Below are 22,348 nucleotides of genomic sequence, written 5' to 3' on the forward strand. Positions count from 1 at the left end.
TAAATTATGATTGATTTGATAGGAGTACCAGCACCGGAAGTAAGATGGTTCTGTGGCGAGAAAAAGGAACCCGTCTCGATTCCAAAGGCGAAGACATTCACGGAATCGGGTGTGCATACTTTAGTCCTACCGGAAGTGACTGAATCCGAGAGGGGCACGTACATGTGCAGAGCAATTAACGCTTACGGTCATGTGGATAGTATCGCCATCGTGGATGTGATATCACCGAGTGGCAGTGATAGTGGAAAACCTGCCATGTTCGTCTCGAGACCCGTGGATAAATCCATCACAGTCACCTCTGGAGAGGATGTCAGTGTGTCGTTCAGATTTTCTGGAGTGCCAAAGCCAAAAAGTAAAAAATTCGTGTTATATTGACAAATTGAACATTGTATCGTGTATAATTAAAATTTAACATTCTTTTTCAGTCATCTGGATGAAAGGGTTAAAGGACATCACAGATGGTCCTCGATCTCACAAGGAAGTAATCGATGACTATGTGAGATTAACCTTGAAGAGGGTGGTTCCTTCTGACGAGGGTACCTATTGCATACTTCTGAAGAATAGATACGGTTGCGACAGAAGTTTCTTCTCCCTCAAGGTACACAAGAAATTCTGAATTTTCATTTTAAATTAAATGGAAATTCATTTTAAATTAAAATAATTTCTAATGCACAGGTGAAACAACGTGCGAGATCGTTAACACCTGACTGGAGTACCTTGAGCAGCCGCACAGAAACCGGAAGTCTTCATGGTATCTCGAGCGAAAGTCGCGATGACGAAATGTCCTACGTGAAAAGTAAGTACATAATTATTCCTTGTAGTTAAACAACGCATGTCTATAATTTTGCAACGAAAGAAACATCGTTACATTTTCCTCGAAGATACACTGCAGGTGTCAAGTGATGATAATTAATTCAACATGCACAATATAAACGATTATAATTAGAAATTCACAGCCTGGCGACAGCGATTAAAGTTTTTGTACACTTGGCCCAGCTTTTAATGGCCGATGTCCAAACAAACTCTGGACTGAGGCTTCGTTCGCTATGACGTTAATATTTAGGCTAATCATCTGGTTGTACGAAAATTTGTTTAAACAAAGGATCCCTACAAAGCCGATTCAAATTGATATTTCATTTAAACATGAAGAAAAATGCAATACGAATTTTCTCTTCGGTAGAAATACAAATCGTAAATTCTCTTTTCATGCAATCTAATAAATTTCGTTTCTGTGAAAACGTAGCGGTTTGTTCAAAGAAAATTATAAACACTTTGAATCGAATTCAGGGCTGGAATAATGCCAAGTGTGACAATTCCTTGACCAAGCTGCAAGATTTCAAATATAACAAGTACAAACGAAACAAACGTGATCTATTACGATCACAAGGAACTTGAAGAATCTCGTGACATGATTAAACAGGTACATCGAATCCAAGAAAAGAAAACTACCAATGTTGGAAGAGTAGATCGTGATTCTTAAATTAGATTCAAGGAACTTGTTGCAAATTAATTTCACATTGTACCTACAGTGCGATACTTCTAAACATTTCAATTTTACGATCAATTAGCATAAATCATGATAATAGTGTTTAGCAGTTTTTACTATGAAAATAAACAATGGAAATCGGAGAAACGAAGGATTCCTTATGGTCGCTCGATAAATAAACTTCGTTCATTGGGTTCTAATTTAGAAGTCAGAAATTCAAATTTCTTTTCTTTTTCATTATAATCAAATTAATTATAATCAAAAATAGCTGAAATAGATGACACACTTGCACAAGGTGGTTCTCACGTAACTTTAAACTCGAAACGACACCACCTACACGTTCATGAATCGTGGAACCACCTCTGAGTCGGGTTATTTTTGTTTGCCTTGCTAGCGCGCCTCCCTCCAATATCCTCGTGTGTCCACAAAATTCGAAATTCAGTCAGCGTCGGGACGCGAGTTATTTCGTGTGCCCTACTTATTTTTTTTCCTTCAACGAGAAGAAAGCGAAAAGAAAAAAGCACCTTGACATTTCCGATTTCTCTTTACCTTGAAAGCGTAAAGAAAACAATACGTGTAATTCTTGGAGAATTTTGAACAAATTTATCGGTTAAATGGTGTTGCGTTAGAATTTTCTCGGTGTTTATGAATGAAAAAGTGATGACGAATTGTGAGATGAAATTTGATTGAGAATGAAGCCCCACGACCATGGTATCGTCAACAAAAATGACGAGCAAATGACAATTTCTCGTCTTAGACGATCATGGTCTGAGAAGGACTGCTTGATCGTGGAATTTCTTGAATATTTGTATAGTCACAGAGGTTAGCAAATATGGTGTAAAAAATCTGAAGAATGTTCGATGATTAGAATACAGTAGGGTCTTGATGATTTAAGTTGAAAAATCGCACGATCTTATTCTTAATAATTTTAATCTTCTTACCTGCCCATTATCGAGATCCTATTGTAGAAGTCTAAGACTGAACTTCCTTTGAAATTAACATGGAAATGAAATAAAGAACGATGATTCTTTCCAGATGTTCCAGGGCCTATTAGCAGTGAACCAGTCGTCGTTGATGGAGGAAAAAATTGGCTATCATTAAGTTGGGGAAAAGCTGAAAGGAGAGGACCAGCACCTGTCATCGCCTATAGGGTTGATGCTTGGTTATTGGGAAGCGACGGTGGTGCACGATGGGTCGAGGTACCATCTCCGTTTTATTTATCTAATAAAATAATCCTAAAAATAATTAATGAAACGTGTTAATTAAATTTGCGACGGTAAAATTAAATTTTTCTAATAAAAATTTGTTACAACTTAACAATTTTAAAGGAGCTCAGAATCAAGTAAGAAATATTTCAATTTGACATTATTTAATTATCCTCGATCTTTCGTTTCTGAATTTTACGAATTTGTTGATTTTTTAATTAGCTGGGAATGACACCTATCAACGCGTTCGACGCGTTCAATCTGAAGCCAGGAGGCGAATACAAGTTCCAAGTGACACCAAGGAATCGTTATGGATGGGGCGAGTCTGTGACGATGACGAACTCTGTGAGGGTCAGCGAGACCGTCGATCTTCCGGAATTCACCAAGATCTTGCCAGGTCAGCTCAAGATCCTCGAAGGAACGACAGTCAAATTGGAATGCGAGGTAAGTGTATTATTATTAGGCGAGCTTAGGTTTCTACCTTTATTTCAGCCCATTTATTATTCACCCTTTGCATTCCAACTTTCCTAAACAATCTATGAGGGTTAAAAACGAACTAAATTAATTACCTAACAATGAAATGAAAATAGAACAAATGTTAAATTTCGCAGATTCGAGTTGATTCACACGTAGACGTAAAATGGTACCGAGAATCTACAGAGATCGATCCCAGATACTCGATCTTTTATAATGGATCCAGGTGTTCGCTTACCATTGAAAAGGTGCAGGAAAGTGATAATGGAAGATACGTTTGCGAGGCAAGTAATCTGGTTGGAAAAGCATCGTCCTTCGCCAGAGTGCTCGTCGTCGATGATCCGAAGATCATCGAAGCCGATGCAAAACTGAAATCAAGGTAAAAATCGTTAGAAGAAAATTAATTTTTACATCATATCAACTAATGATTCGCGATAATTTCCTGTATAAAGGCTTTTGGGAGACGATACGGAAGACCGACCACCAGAATTTACCATGAGAATCCGAGACAGGAGGGTTCAAGCCACGTATCCCGTAAGATTAACTTGTCAAGTGACAGGACAGCCGGTTCCAGTGGTTACGTGGTACAAAAACGACACCGAGATTCGTCAAGATGGTAAATCAACTTTTCTAAAGAATTATAAAGAACGTTTCATAATCTGTTAAATCAATTACGTCAGCTCAGTTTTATAACCAGAATTATTGAAGTACAAAGGTGTGGATATATGTACTCCTTAAAATTCTTTCTCATTATTTCCGTGTTACGAAAGACGCTGTGTATTCATTCCTGAATGTACACGTACCGAATAATTCTTGAAAGATCGCTTTACGGACGTTCTTTTATCCTTGAAGAGCGCCATATATTCTGGGACGACGACTCCAACTTCCACACCCTAGAGATCACTCATTCCACGCTAGAAGATTCCGGCTGTTACATGGTCACAGCAAAGAATGCGAATGGTTCGGTGTCCTGTCGATGTATCCTGGTCGTGGACAAAGGAATTCGTGCTTACATAGCCCCAGAATTTTTGTGCGGCCTCGATGCTGCTTATACGGTGAAATTGGGTGGAGATCTAAGAATGACGGCCCAGATCGAAGCGTATCCCAGTGTCGGCGTGGTGTGGTAAGAATCTAAACATACAAAAAGATTTTTGGTTAGAAAAAAAAATGACAAAAAGCGGCCATGTAGAGGATTTTTCGCATCGTCTTCCCAGGCATCGTGATGGAAATCGTCTTCGTCCCAGCAGAAGAACAGTAATGACCCTGAACCATGATGGTACCGTTGAACTTTCCTTGGCAAAGGTAACTGCAAGGGATGCTGGTGTTTATTGCTGCACAGCTACCAACGAAGTTGGCCACGCTGAGACCTCAACGAGGGTGTCCATTATTGGCACTGAGACTGAAGGTGAACAGACGTCCCTCGATGGAGTGCCAACTGTGACACTGGCTTCGTCCGATATACCGTGAGTTTTATGCAACAAATCAATTTCACCAACTATTATTAATTAATTATTCTGTTGTTTACACGTCGCAGATACTCGAAGGAGCCATTGTTCGTTACGAAACCTCTGTCCACCGAGGCTATCGAGGGTGATGCTGTGATAATATCCTGTGAAGTGGTCGGTGATCCGAAACCGGAAGTGATGTGGTTGCGCGACTTTCTTAAGGTAAGTGAATCGTATTTTCAATTGCAAGAAAAACTACCTAAATATGAAATTCAATCTGTACCCAACTTTGACGTAATTGAAATGCAATATAAAGTGCAACATACTGATATCTCTCTGATCAAATTGACACATTTTTCGCAAGGAACATTCGATATCGAATTAAAAGCAATCGAACGAACGGAATTGATTCGTCGATCGATCATCCTACGCGATGCACTTGGCAAAAAGAGATAAGATGAAGGCTCAAAGAAACGCCGATGAGGGTACGCGTAAACGAATCGACAAGTTCGACGGATGGTTGATCGCGCGAAATCGTGAAAATAAAAAAAGAGAGAATCGTTGCGCAATGGGTGAAATGACGTGTCCCTAATGCTACGTTGATCCCATGATGTGGGTCAAGGTGATTGCGAAAAAGAAATGACAACGTAACATACCGCATTATGCCCATAAATGGGCCAGGCATTATATGCGCCGGTGGAAACGGCATTGATATCCGACGGTTCTTTAAAAGGTAACAGTAAGTTACGTGAGGTTAGACACCCGAGCTAAGAGAAAGAAAGAAATTTATTGCTCAATCCGCTGAGATTGTCCCTGTGACAATTCGACGCTTTGGGAGAACGCGTTTGTCTGACCATTAAATAGACACTGCTACTTGTACACCCATTGCAGTGTCGCCTCTCTAAGGGGGTGCTAATTCAAGTTCCTCCCTTGTCAATTAGAGAGGGAGGTATAATTTTGGAAAATTTTAAAAATAATGGAAACTAGAATAAACTGAACTTAGAAATCAAAGATTATTTAGCATTTTAGAATGTTTCTATAATTCTCGAATCTCAGACTTATATTTCCTCGGAACGTTTCATTCACATTTTCGTCGATACTCTATCGCGATGACTCTTCCAAGTTTATTCCAAGCGATGCCATATACGAAAGTACGATCAACGAATATCAATTACCTGTAATTTTAAACATATTGACGTCATATTATCGCGATGAATTATATTCGTCTGGCATCGAAAAAGATCCTTCGAATTCTTCTATTTCTTTTCCAAATTAAAATTCATTTAAAAGAGAATTACAGTTTCTAATTGACCCAATTTTTGGATAGGTAAAAGTGTTTCGTCCTAGTTTTGTTATCTGAATGGTAAATTCAGTGAATAGATGATGCGCGCCAACGCAGCGGGGCGGGTTAAGTCGAAAAGGAAACCGGAAGTGATCGGTGACCGGAAAAACAGAGTCGTATATGGTAAACACGTCATTGGAAGATATATGCATTATCGAAAAGAGTACAGAAATGAGTCTCCCCACTTTTCATCGTGAAGTCGGCTTTCTTCGTCGATGGATCGGTAGTGCAAAAGGACTGGCGGCAAAACAGTCGTTGCGTGTCTTTGGCGAACGAGTAAAGCCACTCTGTCCTCCATCGATCTCTCGTGATCATCGTTTTACCATCGATTCGAAGTGACATGAATAATTCTTATCCTAATTACTCTGAATTTTCGTTGGAAACCTCTTGACTAAGATAGTGGTCTCGATTTTCAGTATAATTGCTGCACCGCTGCTCGTCCTATTTTGTAATTGGTGTATTCGATGTGGACACTCGAAGCGTAAGCAAAAAAAAAACATTTGTTTTCATTTGATTCATTATGTTTGCCTTCTGCTTAAATAATTCATTTTAAAATATGCAATTTCCTATTTGACCCCTTTGACTTGCGTTATCTATCCTGTAGAAGAATTTTCCACTCTTCAATCAAGCTTCACCTCCAGTGACAGAATAAGAAAACAAATCGACAGAATAACATAATATCGTATTCAATTTTATGTATCAGTATAAAATAATACTCGGTATTACTCAACCCGATATGTCGTGAATAATTAATTAAAATCTTAATTAAACTCTTCTTGTCCCCATATAAAACTTAAATAGTGTTCATTCAATATTTTGTTATTTTTGAAATAAATATAATGCCACAGGGACGAAAATTTTCCGAGGGCAAAGAGGGCCTAAAGTCCCTAAAATACGCCACCCTTTCACTGCAAATGCATCCGCAAAGTGCATAAAGGGAAACTTTAGATGCCCAACTGTAGCAGGCGTCAAATTGCCACCCAACAAATTTCGAAAACACGAATTTATAATTTTACAAAAATCAATTAATGACCTGTAATTTCTCAAGACGTTGATTAAAATTAATCCGTATACAAATATTACCTACGTCCACTATAAATGAACAAAATTACATAGTGTCCAAATCAATTTTATGCATCGTAACGTGATATTTACACGTTTCGTAATACTCAATTAACTACTATACGAGAGGTCTACTATCGTAAGTTGATCGAAATTCGTATCTGATCGTGTAACAATATCGGCCTAGTTTTGCGACGGGGGTAAGAAACGTTCGATCTACTTTATTGAAATATCATCGTGGATCTAATCGATTTCTTAGATCTCGAAGCCGTAAATCCCCACGGGCATGAGTCACTCTTCGATCTCTACGGAGCTCGTTAGGACATTCGTCGAACCGGTCGTAGCTCAAGCGCTAATATCAGCGCCTGTTGGCCGAGTCGTGACGCTAGGTGACTGCGAATATACGCGTCCAAATACGTCCAAGTTCGGTTTTCGATGCAACTGCAGTTACTAAACGAGGAGAAACGTGTGTCGATATCGCGCAGAGAATCGTTGGTTCAACATTTTTCATCACCCTAGTTCGACTTCCTAAATCTCCTCTAACATAGATAGTAATATTCCTAAAATACTGAAACCGACTGAAAATTCGATGAAATCGTCATCCATTAGAAAGCCGGAAAGTAGCATCTTTAAAAATTACACGAAGAAGACATTTGCCGTAGATTTCCGAAGAAATCGTCTAAAATCTTTCTCGTCGTCAATCTGTTCTCCAACTGTAAATATAGATCTATATACGATGACATTGCGAGAAGTCCTTGCAGTAGCCGGCTGTGGTTCGATTTACGGCGCCTCCGTTCCGTAACGGGAAGTGTCGTCCGCATAAATTTCATCGTAGGCGAACCGGCGACAGGTGAAAGACAGATGGCTCTCGGACGGTCCATTATGTCACGAATCGACTTCTAGTGTTAGAAATTCTGAAAACTTCATCTGCCTTCCCTGCCATCGAACGTTTTCATCTCTCCGTGAAATCGTCGCGTCCCGTGAAATTGTACCCGTGAAATCAATCGAACGAGATGATGGCAAATTTACGACTTACATGGGCATCGAAACAATTAAGCGTAATTTAAAGGTGCCGTTGAACGTTCGTACCGTGTAGCTCGTAAATCAACGAGAAAGAACAATCCAGCCTTTCTGTCCGACCACTTTAATCCTTTACAAAGTCTTAAGAAGGGCGTGTCTGGTCGGGAGACGTGCAATTAGTAATGAAAAAAAAAAAAAGAAGATAATATACGTTGGCACTTGTGTCATACGAGCAACGAGATCAGTCCCGAGCGATCTGTTCAACTTTCGCTCCCTATATGGACTAGAACCATGCCGAAGACGTTTCCCGTCTCCCTTTTTATCACTGTCCTTCCTTTTCCATCTCTCACCTTCTCCCTATCTTATCTAGAACAATTTCAACCCTTTCGATTTCAACCCCTTCCATGTTTCTGATACCGAACCGGAATCATCTCCGAAACGAAGCAATAATTTTTGCACGTAGAATCATCTGTTATCCAACGGATATTACCTGTCCAAGTGCACCCTGTATAATGGCGCCATGAATCACAAAGGATGATCTCAATGTGGGCGTAACAGTGACGGAAATACCGGTATCGGGGTCGAGGACGTTCCCCACGAGATCCATCTTCCGTTAAAGAGGGTAAAAACAATTTCGACTTTAAATGTTCCTCCGTTACTCTTCGCTGCCGGAGACGTGATTTATGTCGGACGTTTCGTGCACGCACTCGTGTTACGTGTTTTCATTGTCAGCAGTAAAAAGTTGCATTTGGAAACACGATGATATAAAATGCGTGTCGGTGGCGAACACGCACGATCCATGGATCGCGAGATGATTAGAGGACGGTTGAGCTTGCAGAAAAATATCTTGAACGTTGATTTATTTTCTGCCTCCTACGTTTCTCTAATTAATCTCTATCTCTTCGTTTACAGCCTGACTACTACAGGGACGCAGCCCAGTTCAGGCTGGTCGGCGAAGGACCTCAATATCGTCTGGAAATACCGTATGCGAAACTCGACTTTACGGGAACCTACTCCGTGATAGCTCGCAACTGCCATGGGGAGGCGAAAGCCGTGATTTCTTTGCAGATATACGCGAAAGGTATGTGTTTAACATTCAACGAAAGAATCGAACGCGTTTCGAACGATTTAGACAAATACCACGATCGTGATTCTAGGCCAAGGTAAAGAGGAGAAGATGAAGAAATCAGGGGTTACACACGGGTGAGTTTGTTGAACGGTGTCGAGTCATGTGTTTTACGAAACAACGAAACAACTCGTTATAATCAAAGATATTATCGCGTTGATTAACCGTCCTATGTAAAATATGATTTTTGATGGACAGCAATGTACTGACTTTACCGGTGATCACGAGAGAGCTTCGGGATCTCAGGTGTTGCGATGGCGATGCTGTCACCCTTGAATGCAAAGTTCAAGCTACACCGGAGGCACCTCTTGTTCGATGGGAACGCGGAGGAAAGGTAAACAGGGGGTTAAACCTCGTCCCGATGTGAAACCATTCGTAAAGTGTCCGAAAAATTTGAAAGAATTTGAAATTACTAACACCCTTATATTGTCTCTGCAGATTCTACAAATAAGCGGGGATTTTTCATCGGAATTCGACGGAGAAACTGCTCGTTTGAGTATTCAACATGTCTATCCTGAAGACGAGGGCGAATACACCTGCGTGGCTTACAACGACCTCGGCAAAGCATTTACATCGGCGTGTCTAATAGTGGATGGTAATTCGATATATAAATCTCAATCACTTTGATAAGAAAATATAAAAGGCAGAGAAAACCTTCGTTTTCAATGTTTTTCAATTGCTACCGTATATTCGATGCAAATTGATTCATGCAATACACTTAGAGACTAGTTTTATTAAAATTCGACGATAAGGAACTTGCTCGTCGCCTACGATTCAGTAATCTGTAACAAGGAAATGAAAAACAACTTGTAAATTACTCTTAATTGATTAGACGTGTTTTTCTTTATAAAAAAAAAATTGCATAATGTTCCAGTTCCTGAGGGGAAGGAAAATGTTTTGTGCCAAAGACTTACGAGGCCTGCGGGTTTGTTGTCAGCAGGATCTACACCGAGATCGACGCCGCGATCGACGCCGATTAGAAGCTTATCTCCAGCCGTGTCGCGTGAGTACAAATATTTATATAAATGTTATGAAAAATTATTTCTCGCAACGATCCATCGTCGAACAAACGATATTCCAAGAAAACGAAGAACCTGAAATGAAAAATATTTTACAGATGGCCGAGAATTGAGGTCTCCGCAGCTTTTACCGCGAAGCAGATCAATGTTGAGACGACCAAAAATCAGTCCGCCGAAATTTTACGCGGTTCCGCACAACCGGGTCGTCGAGGAAGGTGAAACCGTACGATTCCAGTGCGCCGTGGTGGGTCATCCAACGCCGTGGGTGAAATGGGACAAGAATGGTTTAGCGGTAACCCCTACGACGAGGATCTCTATAAAAGAAAGAGACGATGTTAAAATATTGGAGATCGTCGAAGTTACCCAAGAGGACGCAGGATTGTACAGAGTGATAGCGGAGAACGATTATGGTCGCATCGAAGCGAGTGCTCGTCTGGAAATTATAAGTACGTAAATAACATTTAATAATATAATGATTAATAATATTTCACGTGCCTTTGTTTCGAATAGATCGTCAGTTACTTGGCCCAGTGTCTCGAACCATCAGAACCAGGAGTGCATCGCCCAGAACTTACCCATCTTTTGGTCGAAGCCTCTTAGACACGACCAGTAGAATAAATGGACGATTATATCTTGATTGTAGCATCAGAGGAACGCCGAGTCCGACACCAACATGGTTCAGGTAAAATTCAAATTTATCCCTTATTAGTTAATTCGAAGAAATAATTATTGTTTTTGATTATTTATGATATCAAGAAATGGACGACCGTTGGAACGATCGAATCGAATAAAAAGATACTTCGATGGTAAAACCGCCAAAGTAGAAATTTCAAAAGTGAAAGCAAGTGACGCGGGTGAATACACCTGCGTGGCAACGAACGTCCTTGGTTCCACGAAAAATACTTGTCAGGTAAACACTTGAATATACTGACATTCTATTGTTAGTCAATTTACTTACAATTGTTCTTGTCGATTATTCCAGGTGATCGTTCTTGACCCCCATGATCCGTCTACGTCTGACAAAAATGCACCAAAATTTTTGCAATCCCTTCCTGATGAATCTATCGTGATGGAGGGCCATTGCTACGAGCTTCAAACTAGGCTCACGGGTATATTTTTTATAAAATATTTCCACCTGCAAAAGAATATAAATATAATGAGCTATTATTTTTTTTTTTTAGGCACTCCACCTTTCTCAGTCACTTGGTTGAAAAACGATCGCGAGATACCTGACAACGATTGCTGTAAATACATAATATATGGCGATGGTGGAATCGCTCTTAGGTTGTCGAACGTTTGTTCAGAAGATGCTGGAGAATACACCTGCCTTGTTCGTAACAATTTCGGAGAAGCGTCTTGTAACGGTCTCTTTGCTGTTCAAGGTACATATTTTTCTGAAAAGGATTCATTAACACGTTGGTCACCTCGACAATCAATTAACACGAATAAGTAATTGAAAAATAAAGACTGTAGAACCATTCTAAATGTTTCCTGTTTTTGAGAACAGATTACAAAGGTGTTCCGAAATTGGCACCGCAGTTCACCAAAACCCCATTGTCTGTCATCACGTCGAAAGGTGAGACTGCGTGTTTCTGCGCTCGAGTGCAATGTGGAAAACCCATGGAAATCGCATGGACGATCAATGGAAAAGATGTTAAAGAAAATCCAAGGTGTAAGGTACGTTAGACCAAAACCACGTGGAAGTAAAAACTAAATAAATCCATTTTATTTTTTACTGGAATTTTTCATCCCCCAGATTGAACAGGACGACAACGTGAGCATTTTAAGGATACAGGACGTGTCTGCTCGAGACGTTGGCGATATTCGATGCACAGCATCCGTGATCGGAAAAGGGCCATCGATTAGCTGCACAGCACAATTGCAATTAAATCGACCCGTCCGCAATATCGAGGACTCCGCATCGAAGTGCAATAACGCACAGGCGGAAATTCGAAATGGAAGACCACCGCCAAAACCGGGCAATTTCACTCGTAACAATTCTCTGCGAAAAACGGCACGAGACGTCCCCTCCCTATCTCAAAATCAACGCAACGAATCACCGATGCGATCAAGATCATCTTCGTTACCTCTGAGAACGAGTCCTCAACGATCGTCTCCTGCACCTACTCGAAGAAACACACCGAGTCCATTGCCGGACACCAGAAAAGCTTCGGAAAATAAACTAATGAAGAAAGAAAGAAATTTTAAAAAACTGGAGAGGATCCAAAAAGATGAAAAGGTTCCATTATCCTCAAAAGATGAAGAAGCTACTAATAAGCCTCCCGATGATAAACCTCGTTTGAAGAATTCAGAGGATGACGAAGAGAAGTGTTCGATGTCGCTGAATTCTGATTTTAGTAAGACTGAAAATGGTAGGAAACGAAGCCAGGATAACGGTAATAAACACGATGATACCCCGATAATATGCATGGAATGCGCGGTGGAAGAACCGGACGAGGCTTCGAAGAAGGACCAAGAAACGGTGACGAAAGCGGAGAAAGTGGATTCTGTGAGAAAGGAATTCCTAGCGGCGAGTATAATTAAGGTACCAGCTGACGTGACGGTGTTCACAGGAAATAGGGTTGTCCTCAGGGTCACGTATCGAGGTCATCCAGAACCACGTGTCAGATGGTTTCGAGCGGTAAATATGCTTCTCTTGTTTCTAACTGAATCGAACAGCTTGTTTGATGTTTACGTCGGAAAATATAAGGAATTTTATTCTTGAATGATTAAAAGAATTACTGTTATGGACAAGGAACGCTCTGTTTCTTCGTCTTGAATTAATGAAATCGTCAAATACTTGAGAAATAGCTTCGTTACCGGGAACTATTTATATTTTAATCAGGGCCGGCCCTGAGATTCCGGGGGTCAGAGGCGAGCTCCGAAAAAGGGCCCCTTCGCATATATGACATTAAAAAAAGTACTTGAAATAAAATTTATAAAATTAACATTAAAGCTTGTATAACTAATTTAGATTTGCATTTACATCGACTCAGTCTGCCTAGCCCCAGGGCTGGCCCTGATTTTAATTTTCTATCACGTCTTCAACAGTAACAACTCGTTATTCCGACTTATTAAAAATCAGTGGAAAATAAATGACGATAATAAACAGTAAGAAAAACATGAAAAGTAAATGAATATTTCAAACTACAAACAGCCTAGACATGCAAATACAATACTCATCGTAGTTGATAACGTTATCAAGTTCATAGCAATTAAATGCGGCACTAATCCCTTTATCAGTGTAACACTGCTTATAGTCGTTTATACCACTTGCAATTGCAAATATTTCCATACAGTCTCGTTTAATCATCGACACTGCCTGGTGATATAACTAATTATTTAAATTTAATAATTTTTATCGAAGGGGCGGGAACTGACACCAAACAAAAAGACTGCCATCACCTATGGCGGTGGAGTTTCCTGTTTGATATCAGACGACGTCACTGCCGACAATGCAGGGAAATATGAAGTGTCCGTTGAAAATGAATTTGGAAAAGATCGTCGATGTTTCAGCGTTGCTGTTGAAGGTATGTTAAGCCCAGTCAACTCGTTAACTGCTGCATTCTTAAAAATTACCATGATCCTATAAATAGAAGCACAACGCTCCTTTAGGCGATCTATTATAGTATACATAGATGTTCCGAGTAGATACTACCAAACGATTAATATTTACACAACTACGAAACAAGCTGTCTTACATCATTCGTTTAAACTCTTTATATCGCTCACACTAACGAGCATAAATCGACCATCTGTACTTGAACTACACGAGAGTAAAGATAGTTAGTGATATCAGACTAGTAACTCCGGGTTATCTCAGTGAATTAAACTCGAGGCTTGTTACGAGTCAGAACACGAGACTTGAATACGATTATGCTGAATAACATGACGCATCGTATGCGTTGTAGGTCTTGCAACTACTCTTAATCTTTTACTAATTATCTATAACTAGATACGACCCGCTCGTCCCGCGCGGCCCTTTTCAAAGACATTACGCACTGTTATATATATATATATATATAGATTAGCTTCAATTGAAATTATCAAAGCGTTAAACGAAGTGTCGGTTTCGTTTAATCAAGTAAACACAGGAAATTCCAGCGAGTGAAAGTAACAGAAATTCTACAAAACTTTCGACTACGTTAAATCGAGCATTTGCTTTGATTCACTGTTTCCCGCGACTCTTTGTGCCAATTTAGAACAGAAACGGGCATTGTTCCACGCGCGTAAACGCGTGTCACACGGTCCAGTTCCTCTTCTTATGTACAAGGCAGACGACAGTCTCACGTGACGTGTCGCGCAATAATGTATTACTCCTCCCCGGTTGTCTCTTCTTTTTACTCCCCCACTATCTATTTCTTCACTTCTTCCTCCTTCCTCAGGGTCTCGATACACGCGAACCAGTGACGAGGAAGCGCGACTACAAGCTTGTTGCCAGTCGATATTTCCTTTAGAATGATATTTGAAATCGAATCATCGAAGAAATTTTCAATTTTCCAAAGTTCAGTTTCGTTTGTCTAGTGATCGAGAAGAGGAAGATAACAATATAAACAATGGGTAATAAAAATGTGTGATAATGAACCGTCTGTTACTCGAGTGTTGACGGATATGATATACAAAATTTTGTATAAAATATCGCGCATCTTTTTATATGTAAATTTATTTAATTATCTGACAAGCTCGAGTAATAGATCCCACGTGTTGCATGTTACATGACTCCACGTGTTCTATGCTGCAAAGAAGATCGCGTTCTCGGTTAAATGGAACATTGAGGAATCAGGTTAAAAGAGAAAGAAACATAGTTTGAAAAGTGATTGTTTATAATTTCAAAACGGCTGTCGATCGCTTCGTCCTCGAGGCATTCTTTGTCGGCGAGCGCGATTTCTAAAAACGATCGTGAAAAAGTTCAACGCGACGCGTACGTAACAAGGTTTTTATCGCGTCACCTCCTATAGGGGTCATCGACGATCGGTTCTACTATTTAAAATTTTAAATAACGTTAATTTCGTATTGACACGTTGATTGATACGAGAGTCAGTGACGAATTCAACTAAAAATTAAAAATTAATCTGTTCTATAATTACCTGTGAGTAACGGCTTGATTAAATTTTTCCAGGACCACCCGATCCACCAGCGGGTATTCCCAGCGTGTGCTGTTCTCCAGGAACTGTCACCATCAATTGGCGATCTTCGCCTTACGACGGAGGTTGCACGGTCACCGGATACACCGTGGAGATGAGCCATCCAGGTGAAAACACGTGGACGAGGATCGCGGAATCCTGTCTCTCGTTGAGTCTCACGGCACCAGCTTCCGGGACGAACGCACCGATACCTGGGGAAAAATATCGTTTTCGCGTCAGAGCAGAGAACATCCACGGTGTCAGCGAACCTGGTGACGAGTCTGAATTCGTCCGAATCCCGAAGGAAGGGGAGATGTGTTTACAGGATGACGAAGAAGGTACAAGGAAAACGTGTATAGTTATAAGAAAAATATTTTTTAACGAAGATATTTATTGGTTTCTTTTAAAATTCAAAAGAATTCGAAGCAGCCTTCGAGGCCCGATTGGTGGAAATGGAAGATGGGCAATTATTCAACAATCGATACGAAGTATTGGAAGAATTAGGAAAAGGACGATACGGTGTCGTGAAGAGGGTCGTCGAAAGATCTTCCAGCACGAGTTTCGCCGCGAAATTTGTAAGGACGATCAAAAGCAAGGACAAGGAACAAGTTCGAGAAGAGATCAAGATCATGAACATGCTACGACATCCGAAGCTTCTTCTTCTCGCTGCTGCTTACGAGAGTCCTCGAGAAATTGTAATGGTCACTGAATAGTAAGTCGATTATATGGAATAATTGAAATTCTACAAATTTTCTGTTATCTCACCTTATACATTCATTTTTCCAGTATTTCTGGGGGTGAATTATTCGAAAGGGTTGTCGCAGACGATTTCACCCTCACTGAAAGGGACAGTATATTGTTCATGAGGCAGATCTGCGAGGGTGTTGAATATATGCATCAAAACAATGTGGTGCATCTGGACCTGAAAGTAAGGAATTCTGGTTAGAAGATGTTAAATAAGATGCTTCTTTATTTTGTTATTAATAATCGACTGTTTATCATATTCACAGCCGGAGAATATAATGTGCAGAACGCGAACCTCTCACCAGATCAAGTTGATCGATTTCGGTTTAGCTCAGACTCTGAAACCGGACACACCGATCAGAGTACTGTTCGGTACACCGGAATTCATTCCACCGGAAATTATAAGCTACGAGCCGATTGGCACCGAATCGGACATGTGGAGCGTCGGTGTGATCTGCTATGTTTTGTAAGCGATCAAAAATTTATTTATTTATTTATCTGTGAATAAAATGACAATTAATTAAAAATGTTCAGACTGACCGGTTTGTCGCCGTTTATGGGCGATAACGACGCTGAAACGTTCGCCAACATTACTCGAGCTGACTACGACCTCGAGGATCAGGCTTTCGACGCGATATCGAACGATGCTAAGGACTTCATCAGTGGTCTGCTCGTCAAACGAAAAGAGTACGTGTTTATTAAAAAAAACGGAGAAACATATATTTTCTAAAACTTCTTCGAGTTGAATAAAATTATTCTTCGCTTCGCAGATTGCGAATGTCGGCAAGACAGTGTTTGGAACATCCTTGGATGGCCCAGCACGCGGAAGCGATGAGCAGGATAGCCTTGCCGACGGAGAAATTGAAGAAGTTCATTGTACGAAGAAAGTGGCAGGTAAGAATCGATCGTAAAGCTTGATTTCAAGTGTTTTGCACGGTTTGTTGCTGTTTTGAACCGTTTTGCTTGACCAAGCGTGATACGATGTAAGGTAAGTAATCTGACGTTTGAAGCTGAGGAATCTGTACGTTGTTCGTGTAGTGGAAGTAGTATCAGATGGTACTTGCGTAATATTGTAACACGCTTCAAACATGTATTTCATTAATTTAAAGAAAAAAAAAAAATGTAAATTTTACCATCTACTAAAGAATTTCCGTACAGTTACTCTCAGTATACAATCACCCCTAGTAGCGAAAGGGTTAAAAGTAAAAAAGAAACTTGCTGCTCCAGCTAACTTTAGCACGTGGTTGATTATTTTCGTGTGGATGTGTGCTTTCGTTTGTTGCCATAGAAAACAGGAAACGCCATTCGTGCACTGGGAAGAATGGCAATTCTTTCAGCGAACAGCAGACGAAGTCCAACGGGTACCGCTGAATCCTCGCCAACCTCTGAACGTCCAAACCCCATTGATTCACCGCGCCCCATCAATTTCGACGTATCCCCAACAACAGAATCAAAGAAACATGACATTGATGATCGAACAGAGAAGAAAAAATCGACGGGAGAGTCGGATGTTCAAGAGAGAAACGTGTATTCCTTCTGTTACAAGACGGAGGTGAACATCTTGCCGGAAGAAACGTTAGATTCCTCCGAGAGAGAAGAAGCACGAGTCTCGTCGGACCTTGACGAGGCGTCCCTGAAAAATGAACCGGCCTGGGATCGCGTAAGATCGTGTTCTCGAGGAAATGGATCCGAAGAGATTCAAGAAACTGACACCTCTGAAGAGGCACAGAAGCCAGACGAGGCTCACTTGGAGGAGCCAGTTCCTATGGAGAAGATCGAGGAGGAAACGGAAGAGATAATCACGCGATGCCGCTACGAGGAGCGTATCACGATAAAAGAAGAAACTTTGTTTGTTCAAAATTTCGAACCAGAAAGAAACACTTTAAACATCGAGAGTTATTCAACGTCCATGACATCGTGCAACGAAGAAGATTATTCGAACAATATATCTGAAGAAGTTACTTCGAGTATTAACAAAGAAACCGATGTACCTGAGGCGAATAAAGTGAAGACGATACGGAAGATCGAAGAGAAAAGAATCGACGAAGAAATATCTGAAACGGAGAAAGTATCAAAGGAGAAGATCGATCAAAAGCTTAGACGTGTCTTCAGAGGTGATTCGAGAGACTCTGGGATAGGCGATTGCATTTCGAATTTGTCTTCTTCATCGCAACAAGTGAACGAGCTTGGTATATCGTCGATTAAAGAAGAGGAGACGGACAATGATAATAATAATGGTAATGCGAGAAGCGTGTCGAAGAAAGTGGAACAGTTTGAAAATAGGAAAATCTTCGTGGAGAAAATGACTGATAACGAGATGACCCAGGAGAATTCTGACGTTTCGGATCCAAAGAAATGTACCAAAGGAAGTATCGAGGTAGATACGCTGAGCGATGTGACTAAAATTAACCGACAGCATGAAGGTGTGTTTACTGTGCAGTTTGTTATTTTTGCAAAAATTTACGTAAAAAACGCCAATTTCCATTTCCATTGAAACACAATAAATACCGAAGATATGTTGAAATATTTATGAATTGATAATTTTTTTCTTTGCAGCGGTCAACGAAATTGAGGACCCAAGGCTATTAATTGGACGCGTTCGAAGTAAGTTCGTGCCGACCGGAAACGTGAGTAGGACCGCGAAATTGTTCGAAAAAGAGGCAACGGCATCGAAATCACCGGCGAACGTTCCTCAAGTCCCGCAACGAACGTATCCTGCGGTCCCTGTGGTGGCTGGAAAACCACAGAACGAAAGGATACAGAAAGCTTTTGCCTTCTGGAATAAGTAAATCATCCAAATATCATCGTTAGGTATACGTCATTCACGAATCCAATAATATCGAAAAAGATTGAAAAACAAGAATCATCGATACGATAGCGCGAACTTGAACTTTAGAATTAATCGTTATTTTAATCATAAAAATAAAGTATTTATTTAACAACGTTTCTAATCAGTTCCACGTAGTTTGGGACGATTGTTTACAGCACAAAACCCGATATTATCGTTAATCCCTTCTTCTTCTTTCTTCTTTTTCTTCTTTTTTTTTATGTATGTATCAGTCTGAAATTTTACCGCAAATTTTTTTGTAACTCAATCGAGAACGAACCAGGTTCGATTTTTAACACTTATCTGTGTAGATACATTAAAATATAATTATCGTGATTGCCGTGTAGAATGCTCGTGAATAATTGCCGCAAAAAACAATGTAAATAGCTGTCACTGACATTTTACAAGCATAGATATAATGATAACGTATTTATTATTTCACCACGTTCGCACCTTTCTAGTTTTTTTTTCTGAACCGTAAGGAAGCGATTACATGTATTATCATAAGAAATTACATATGAATTTCGAAAAATACATATGAAAAGTATCATTTATTACCAAGCCTTGTTCCTCCACCGTGCTTTTCTCTTACACGAATAATTACTTAAGAGTTCAATATATGCGACGAGAAAGTTATCAATTGCAACTCATCGCCGATATCTAAATAACAAAGCTTATCCTTCGTCACTGGTTCCCAGGTGGTCTGGATACAATCATCGTGAACTGGTGTTGGATTACTGTGTTGAAAAATACGCAATATATAAATCTTAATACCAAATACTTGTTTAATTTCAATTAAAATTCACCTTGTTCCAGCGAAATTGCTCCACATCGTAGTCATACGTTCCATGGTTGTTCTATCTTCGCTGCCAGGCGCTGGAGGATCAGGATTTTCAGTCTTGCAAAGTGGCAGATAAAATAGATACGCCACCTCGTCAACGTGAGACGCTCCTGAAATATTAATTATTACATTGTTTCACGCTTTGTAGGAAAACTCGATCACTTAGGCTTTCAGAAAAATTCAAACTATTTTCTGCGCTTTCCTGCGATGGATTAATAGTTCATTAAAATTACCGGTGACGAGACGTTTAACTAACAAATCAGTAGCCGTCTTCTCGTTGCCAACGTACGAGTATCTGTAAAGATAAGTGGGTGCGGATGTCCTTTTCACTCGATCCTCCGCGTACAATTTCGCAGGGTAACCGAAATAAACGTCACCGATAAACTCTACGAGCTTGTCTATATTATCCTCGCCAATCGGTTCATTGTTAAAATATTTTTCTTTGACAGTTTTCAATAATTCTTCGGTCTCTTCAGGACCCAAATTCCTCAACGCTGCTAAGTTTTTCACGTGTTGCGGTAAGAACTGATTATAAATATTCATTGCTGCCTGGCTCTTGTCTGAAATAAAAATGTTAATGTTGAAGAATAAAAGGAACACTCTCGATTATTACAGAATCACCTTTGAAAAACATGATAAACTCGTGAGACGTGTAACCGGCCATCACAGGAATGTCAACGTCAGTCGAAAGTAATTCATCGATGGGTAATGGTAAAACGGGATCCTCTGCGATCTCATCTGTGTTGGGTGCAAAGGGTAGATGAAAAGAATGCGTCTCCTAACAAAATAAAAAGAGAGAATATTTGTTCATATTCGTCGTATGCCGAATATTCGATTGAAATGATGGATACTGATCAAAGGAAAAACTGTTTGCCTCTGTGGTTAAAATCAAAGCCGTGCTTTTCGCGATATCCGCGGCGGGAATCTTTCGTAGAAATTCGACCACTTCAATAGGATCGGTGGAGTCCTTTCCGAGGATCGAGGCGAGCTTGAAACCTCGTTCCGGACGGCTTTGGTTCGTGGTCCAAGAACATGTTACCAGTCCGCTTTGCATGATCGCTTTGTGGAATAATCCTAAAGGGAACAACAATATCTTCAACTGCATCTACATGACACTATTCTGTTATGTACACATAGTGTAGACGCGTAGCGTTAGCGGAGTTTTCAAAGTTTCTGTTCTATACGTGTTGCGTTGACATACATACACATTGATGTGCCGTAATCTTATCACGAGCAATTAAACAAGATGATGATAATAAGCGACGTTACCTCTCGCACGTGGCGATAAAAGTAAGAAATGAGTTAACGCTCCCCCGGCGCTGGGACCAAAAATGGTAACGTTATCAGGATCTCCTCCAAAGTTGGCGATGTTCTCCTTCACCCATTTCAGAGCCATTATCAGATCCTTCAAACCTTGATTACCAGGTGCGACCGAGTGACCCAGGTTCAAGAATCCTTGAAAATTTCAATAAATTTCGCTAAGAGTAAAAAAGGCAGGGAACATTTTCAACCGGTGACCGACGCGTCGCGACGTCTCAATAAACAATTAAACAAAACGACGACGACGATCTAATTCCCGTTTAATATTCCCGAGAAATAATAAAACTAACCGAATGCACCGAGTCTATAATTAGCCGTAACGAGGACAACATCTTTCGTTAGAAGGTAATCAGGTCTCGTGATCTTATAGCTTCCGCTGCCTACGATATAGGCACCACCATGGATCCAGAACATAACTGGCTTTGATTGATTAAGTGAATTGGTATAAACGTTCAGATAGAGACAATCTTCTTTCCCGATCACATTGTAAGGAGGCAGCTCCTCTAATTGTGTACAAGAGTACCCAATACTTTCCGAGGTATCCTTGATACCCGACCATGGCGCAGGTGGTTGAGGATCCTGTATTCCAAAATGAAAATAATGACAATAAGAGCTAATATATTAATTAAAAAAAATAAATAAAGATCAAATAAATCCTTCTTTACTGAAAAATGTTTGCTTTGTTTAATGATCTTTATGATTTTATTAAAAGATGCAATAATTTTGACCATCATAAATATATAATATATTCAATTTATAATATGCTAGGTTAAAATAATTCAGGTTATATGACCTCGTGCACCAATCATTCGCACGATGGTATGAAAATAAAGATGGAGTAGGCGTAACGTATAATCGGGAAGCTGTGGTTTTACCTTGAATCGAAGCTCTCCGACGGGAGGAGCAGCGAAGGGTATCCCTTTGAATGCGATGTAGGATGTTTCCAATACACCTTTAACAATACCACCCCGTAATTTACCCTCCTTTACTGATACTATCGGCTCTTCATTCATCGTAAACGCTACTTTCACCAACTTGACAACGCTCCAACGTATTCTGCATAGAGAGTGTACATCGAACGCGAACCGATTTCGCACTGCGATCATATGTTTGTTTAAGCTTTCAAATTGCTGATATCAAAAGGTTACGTCATAAGATACAGTATCTCGTACAGACAACGGTTTCCAAGTCTTACATGATTTTTCAGCGGTGCAAATATGTATGCTAATTTTATTCATTGACACATTACTGATTTCACTTTATCTGACGTATTCCTCCGGTACAAGTTTTTCTTATAGATTATTCTGCTAATAA

At 40.1% G+C, this 22,348-nt stretch overlaps 2 protein-coding genes across 5 annotated transcripts in view; one reads left to right on the forward strand and one right to left on the reverse strand.

The window, feature by feature from the left end:
- The window catches only part of LOC117605608 (uncharacterized), a 47,761-nt gene extending 28,926 nt beyond the window's left edge, over positions 1 to 18,835 (forward strand). For 3 of the 4 annotated variants that reach the window (XM_034327136.2, XM_034327143.2, XM_076689900.1), the window contains 31 exons: positions 23 to 352; positions 426 to 598; positions 676 to 796; positions 2,522 to 2,685; positions 2,914 to 3,135; positions 3,303 to 3,544; positions 3,618 to 3,781; positions 4,018 to 4,288; positions 4,380 to 4,628; positions 4,700 to 4,832; positions 8,947 to 9,115; positions 9,192 to 9,237; positions 9,359 to 9,494; positions 9,599 to 9,755; positions 10,035 to 10,163; positions 10,278 to 10,625; positions 10,690 to 10,861; positions 10,936 to 11,089; positions 11,162 to 11,288; positions 11,361 to 11,561; positions 11,687 to 11,856; positions 11,936 to 12,820; positions 13,547 to 13,709; positions 15,299 to 15,640; positions 15,720 to 16,014; positions 16,089 to 16,230; positions 16,313 to 16,512; positions 16,581 to 16,733; positions 16,817 to 16,940; positions 17,335 to 18,469; positions 18,603 to 18,835. In XM_034327136.2, coding sequence (XP_034183027.2) covers positions 23 to 352; positions 426 to 598; positions 676 to 796; positions 2,522 to 2,685; positions 2,914 to 3,135; positions 3,303 to 3,544; positions 3,618 to 3,781; positions 4,018 to 4,288; positions 4,380 to 4,628; positions 4,700 to 4,832; positions 8,947 to 9,115; positions 9,192 to 9,237; positions 9,359 to 9,494; positions 9,599 to 9,755; positions 10,035 to 10,163; positions 10,278 to 10,625; positions 10,690 to 10,861; positions 10,936 to 11,089; positions 11,162 to 11,288; positions 11,361 to 11,561; positions 11,687 to 11,856; positions 11,936 to 12,820; positions 13,547 to 13,709; positions 15,299 to 15,640; positions 15,720 to 16,014; positions 16,089 to 16,230; positions 16,313 to 16,512; positions 16,581 to 16,733; positions 16,817 to 16,940; positions 17,335 to 18,469; positions 18,603 to 18,835 — 7,550 coding nt within the window. The remainder of the gene's footprint in view (positions 1 to 22; positions 353 to 425; positions 599 to 675; positions 797 to 2,521; positions 2,686 to 2,913; positions 3,136 to 3,302; positions 3,545 to 3,617; positions 3,782 to 4,017; positions 4,289 to 4,379; positions 4,629 to 4,699; positions 4,833 to 8,946; positions 9,116 to 9,191; positions 9,238 to 9,358; positions 9,495 to 9,598; positions 9,756 to 10,034; positions 10,164 to 10,277; positions 10,626 to 10,689; positions 10,862 to 10,935; positions 11,090 to 11,161; positions 11,289 to 11,360; positions 11,562 to 11,686; positions 11,857 to 11,935; positions 12,821 to 13,546; positions 13,710 to 15,298; positions 15,641 to 15,719; positions 16,015 to 16,088; positions 16,231 to 16,312; positions 16,513 to 16,580; positions 16,734 to 16,816; positions 16,941 to 17,334; positions 18,470 to 18,602) is intronic. The other variant, XM_034327152.2, reaches the window with a different exon arrangement.
- Positions 11,656 to 22,173, reverse strand: LOC117605721 (esterase FE4). Its single transcript, XM_034327369.2, has 8 exons — positions 21,910 to 22,173; positions 21,325 to 21,613; positions 20,984 to 21,169; positions 20,589 to 20,788; positions 20,336 to 20,492; positions 19,948 to 20,274; positions 19,680 to 19,824; positions 11,656 to 19,610 (listed from the first exon to the last, which is right to left on the reverse strand). Exons 1-8 carry the CDS (start codon positions 22,138 to 22,140, stop codon positions 19,478 to 19,480), a joined length of 1,668 nt encoding a protein of 555 aa, XP_034183260.2. The 5' UTR covers positions 22,141 to 22,173; the 3' UTR covers positions 11,656 to 19,477.
- Between the last annotated feature and the right edge of the window lie 175 nt (positions 22,174 to 22,348).

This window comes from Osmia lignaria, chromosome 9 (genome assembly GCF_051020975.1).
Source record: "Osmia lignaria lignaria isolate PbOS001 chromosome 9, iyOsmLign1, whole genome shotgun sequence".
Classification (NCBI taxonomy): Eukaryota; Metazoa; Arthropoda; class Insecta; order Hymenoptera; family Megachilidae; genus Osmia; species Osmia lignaria.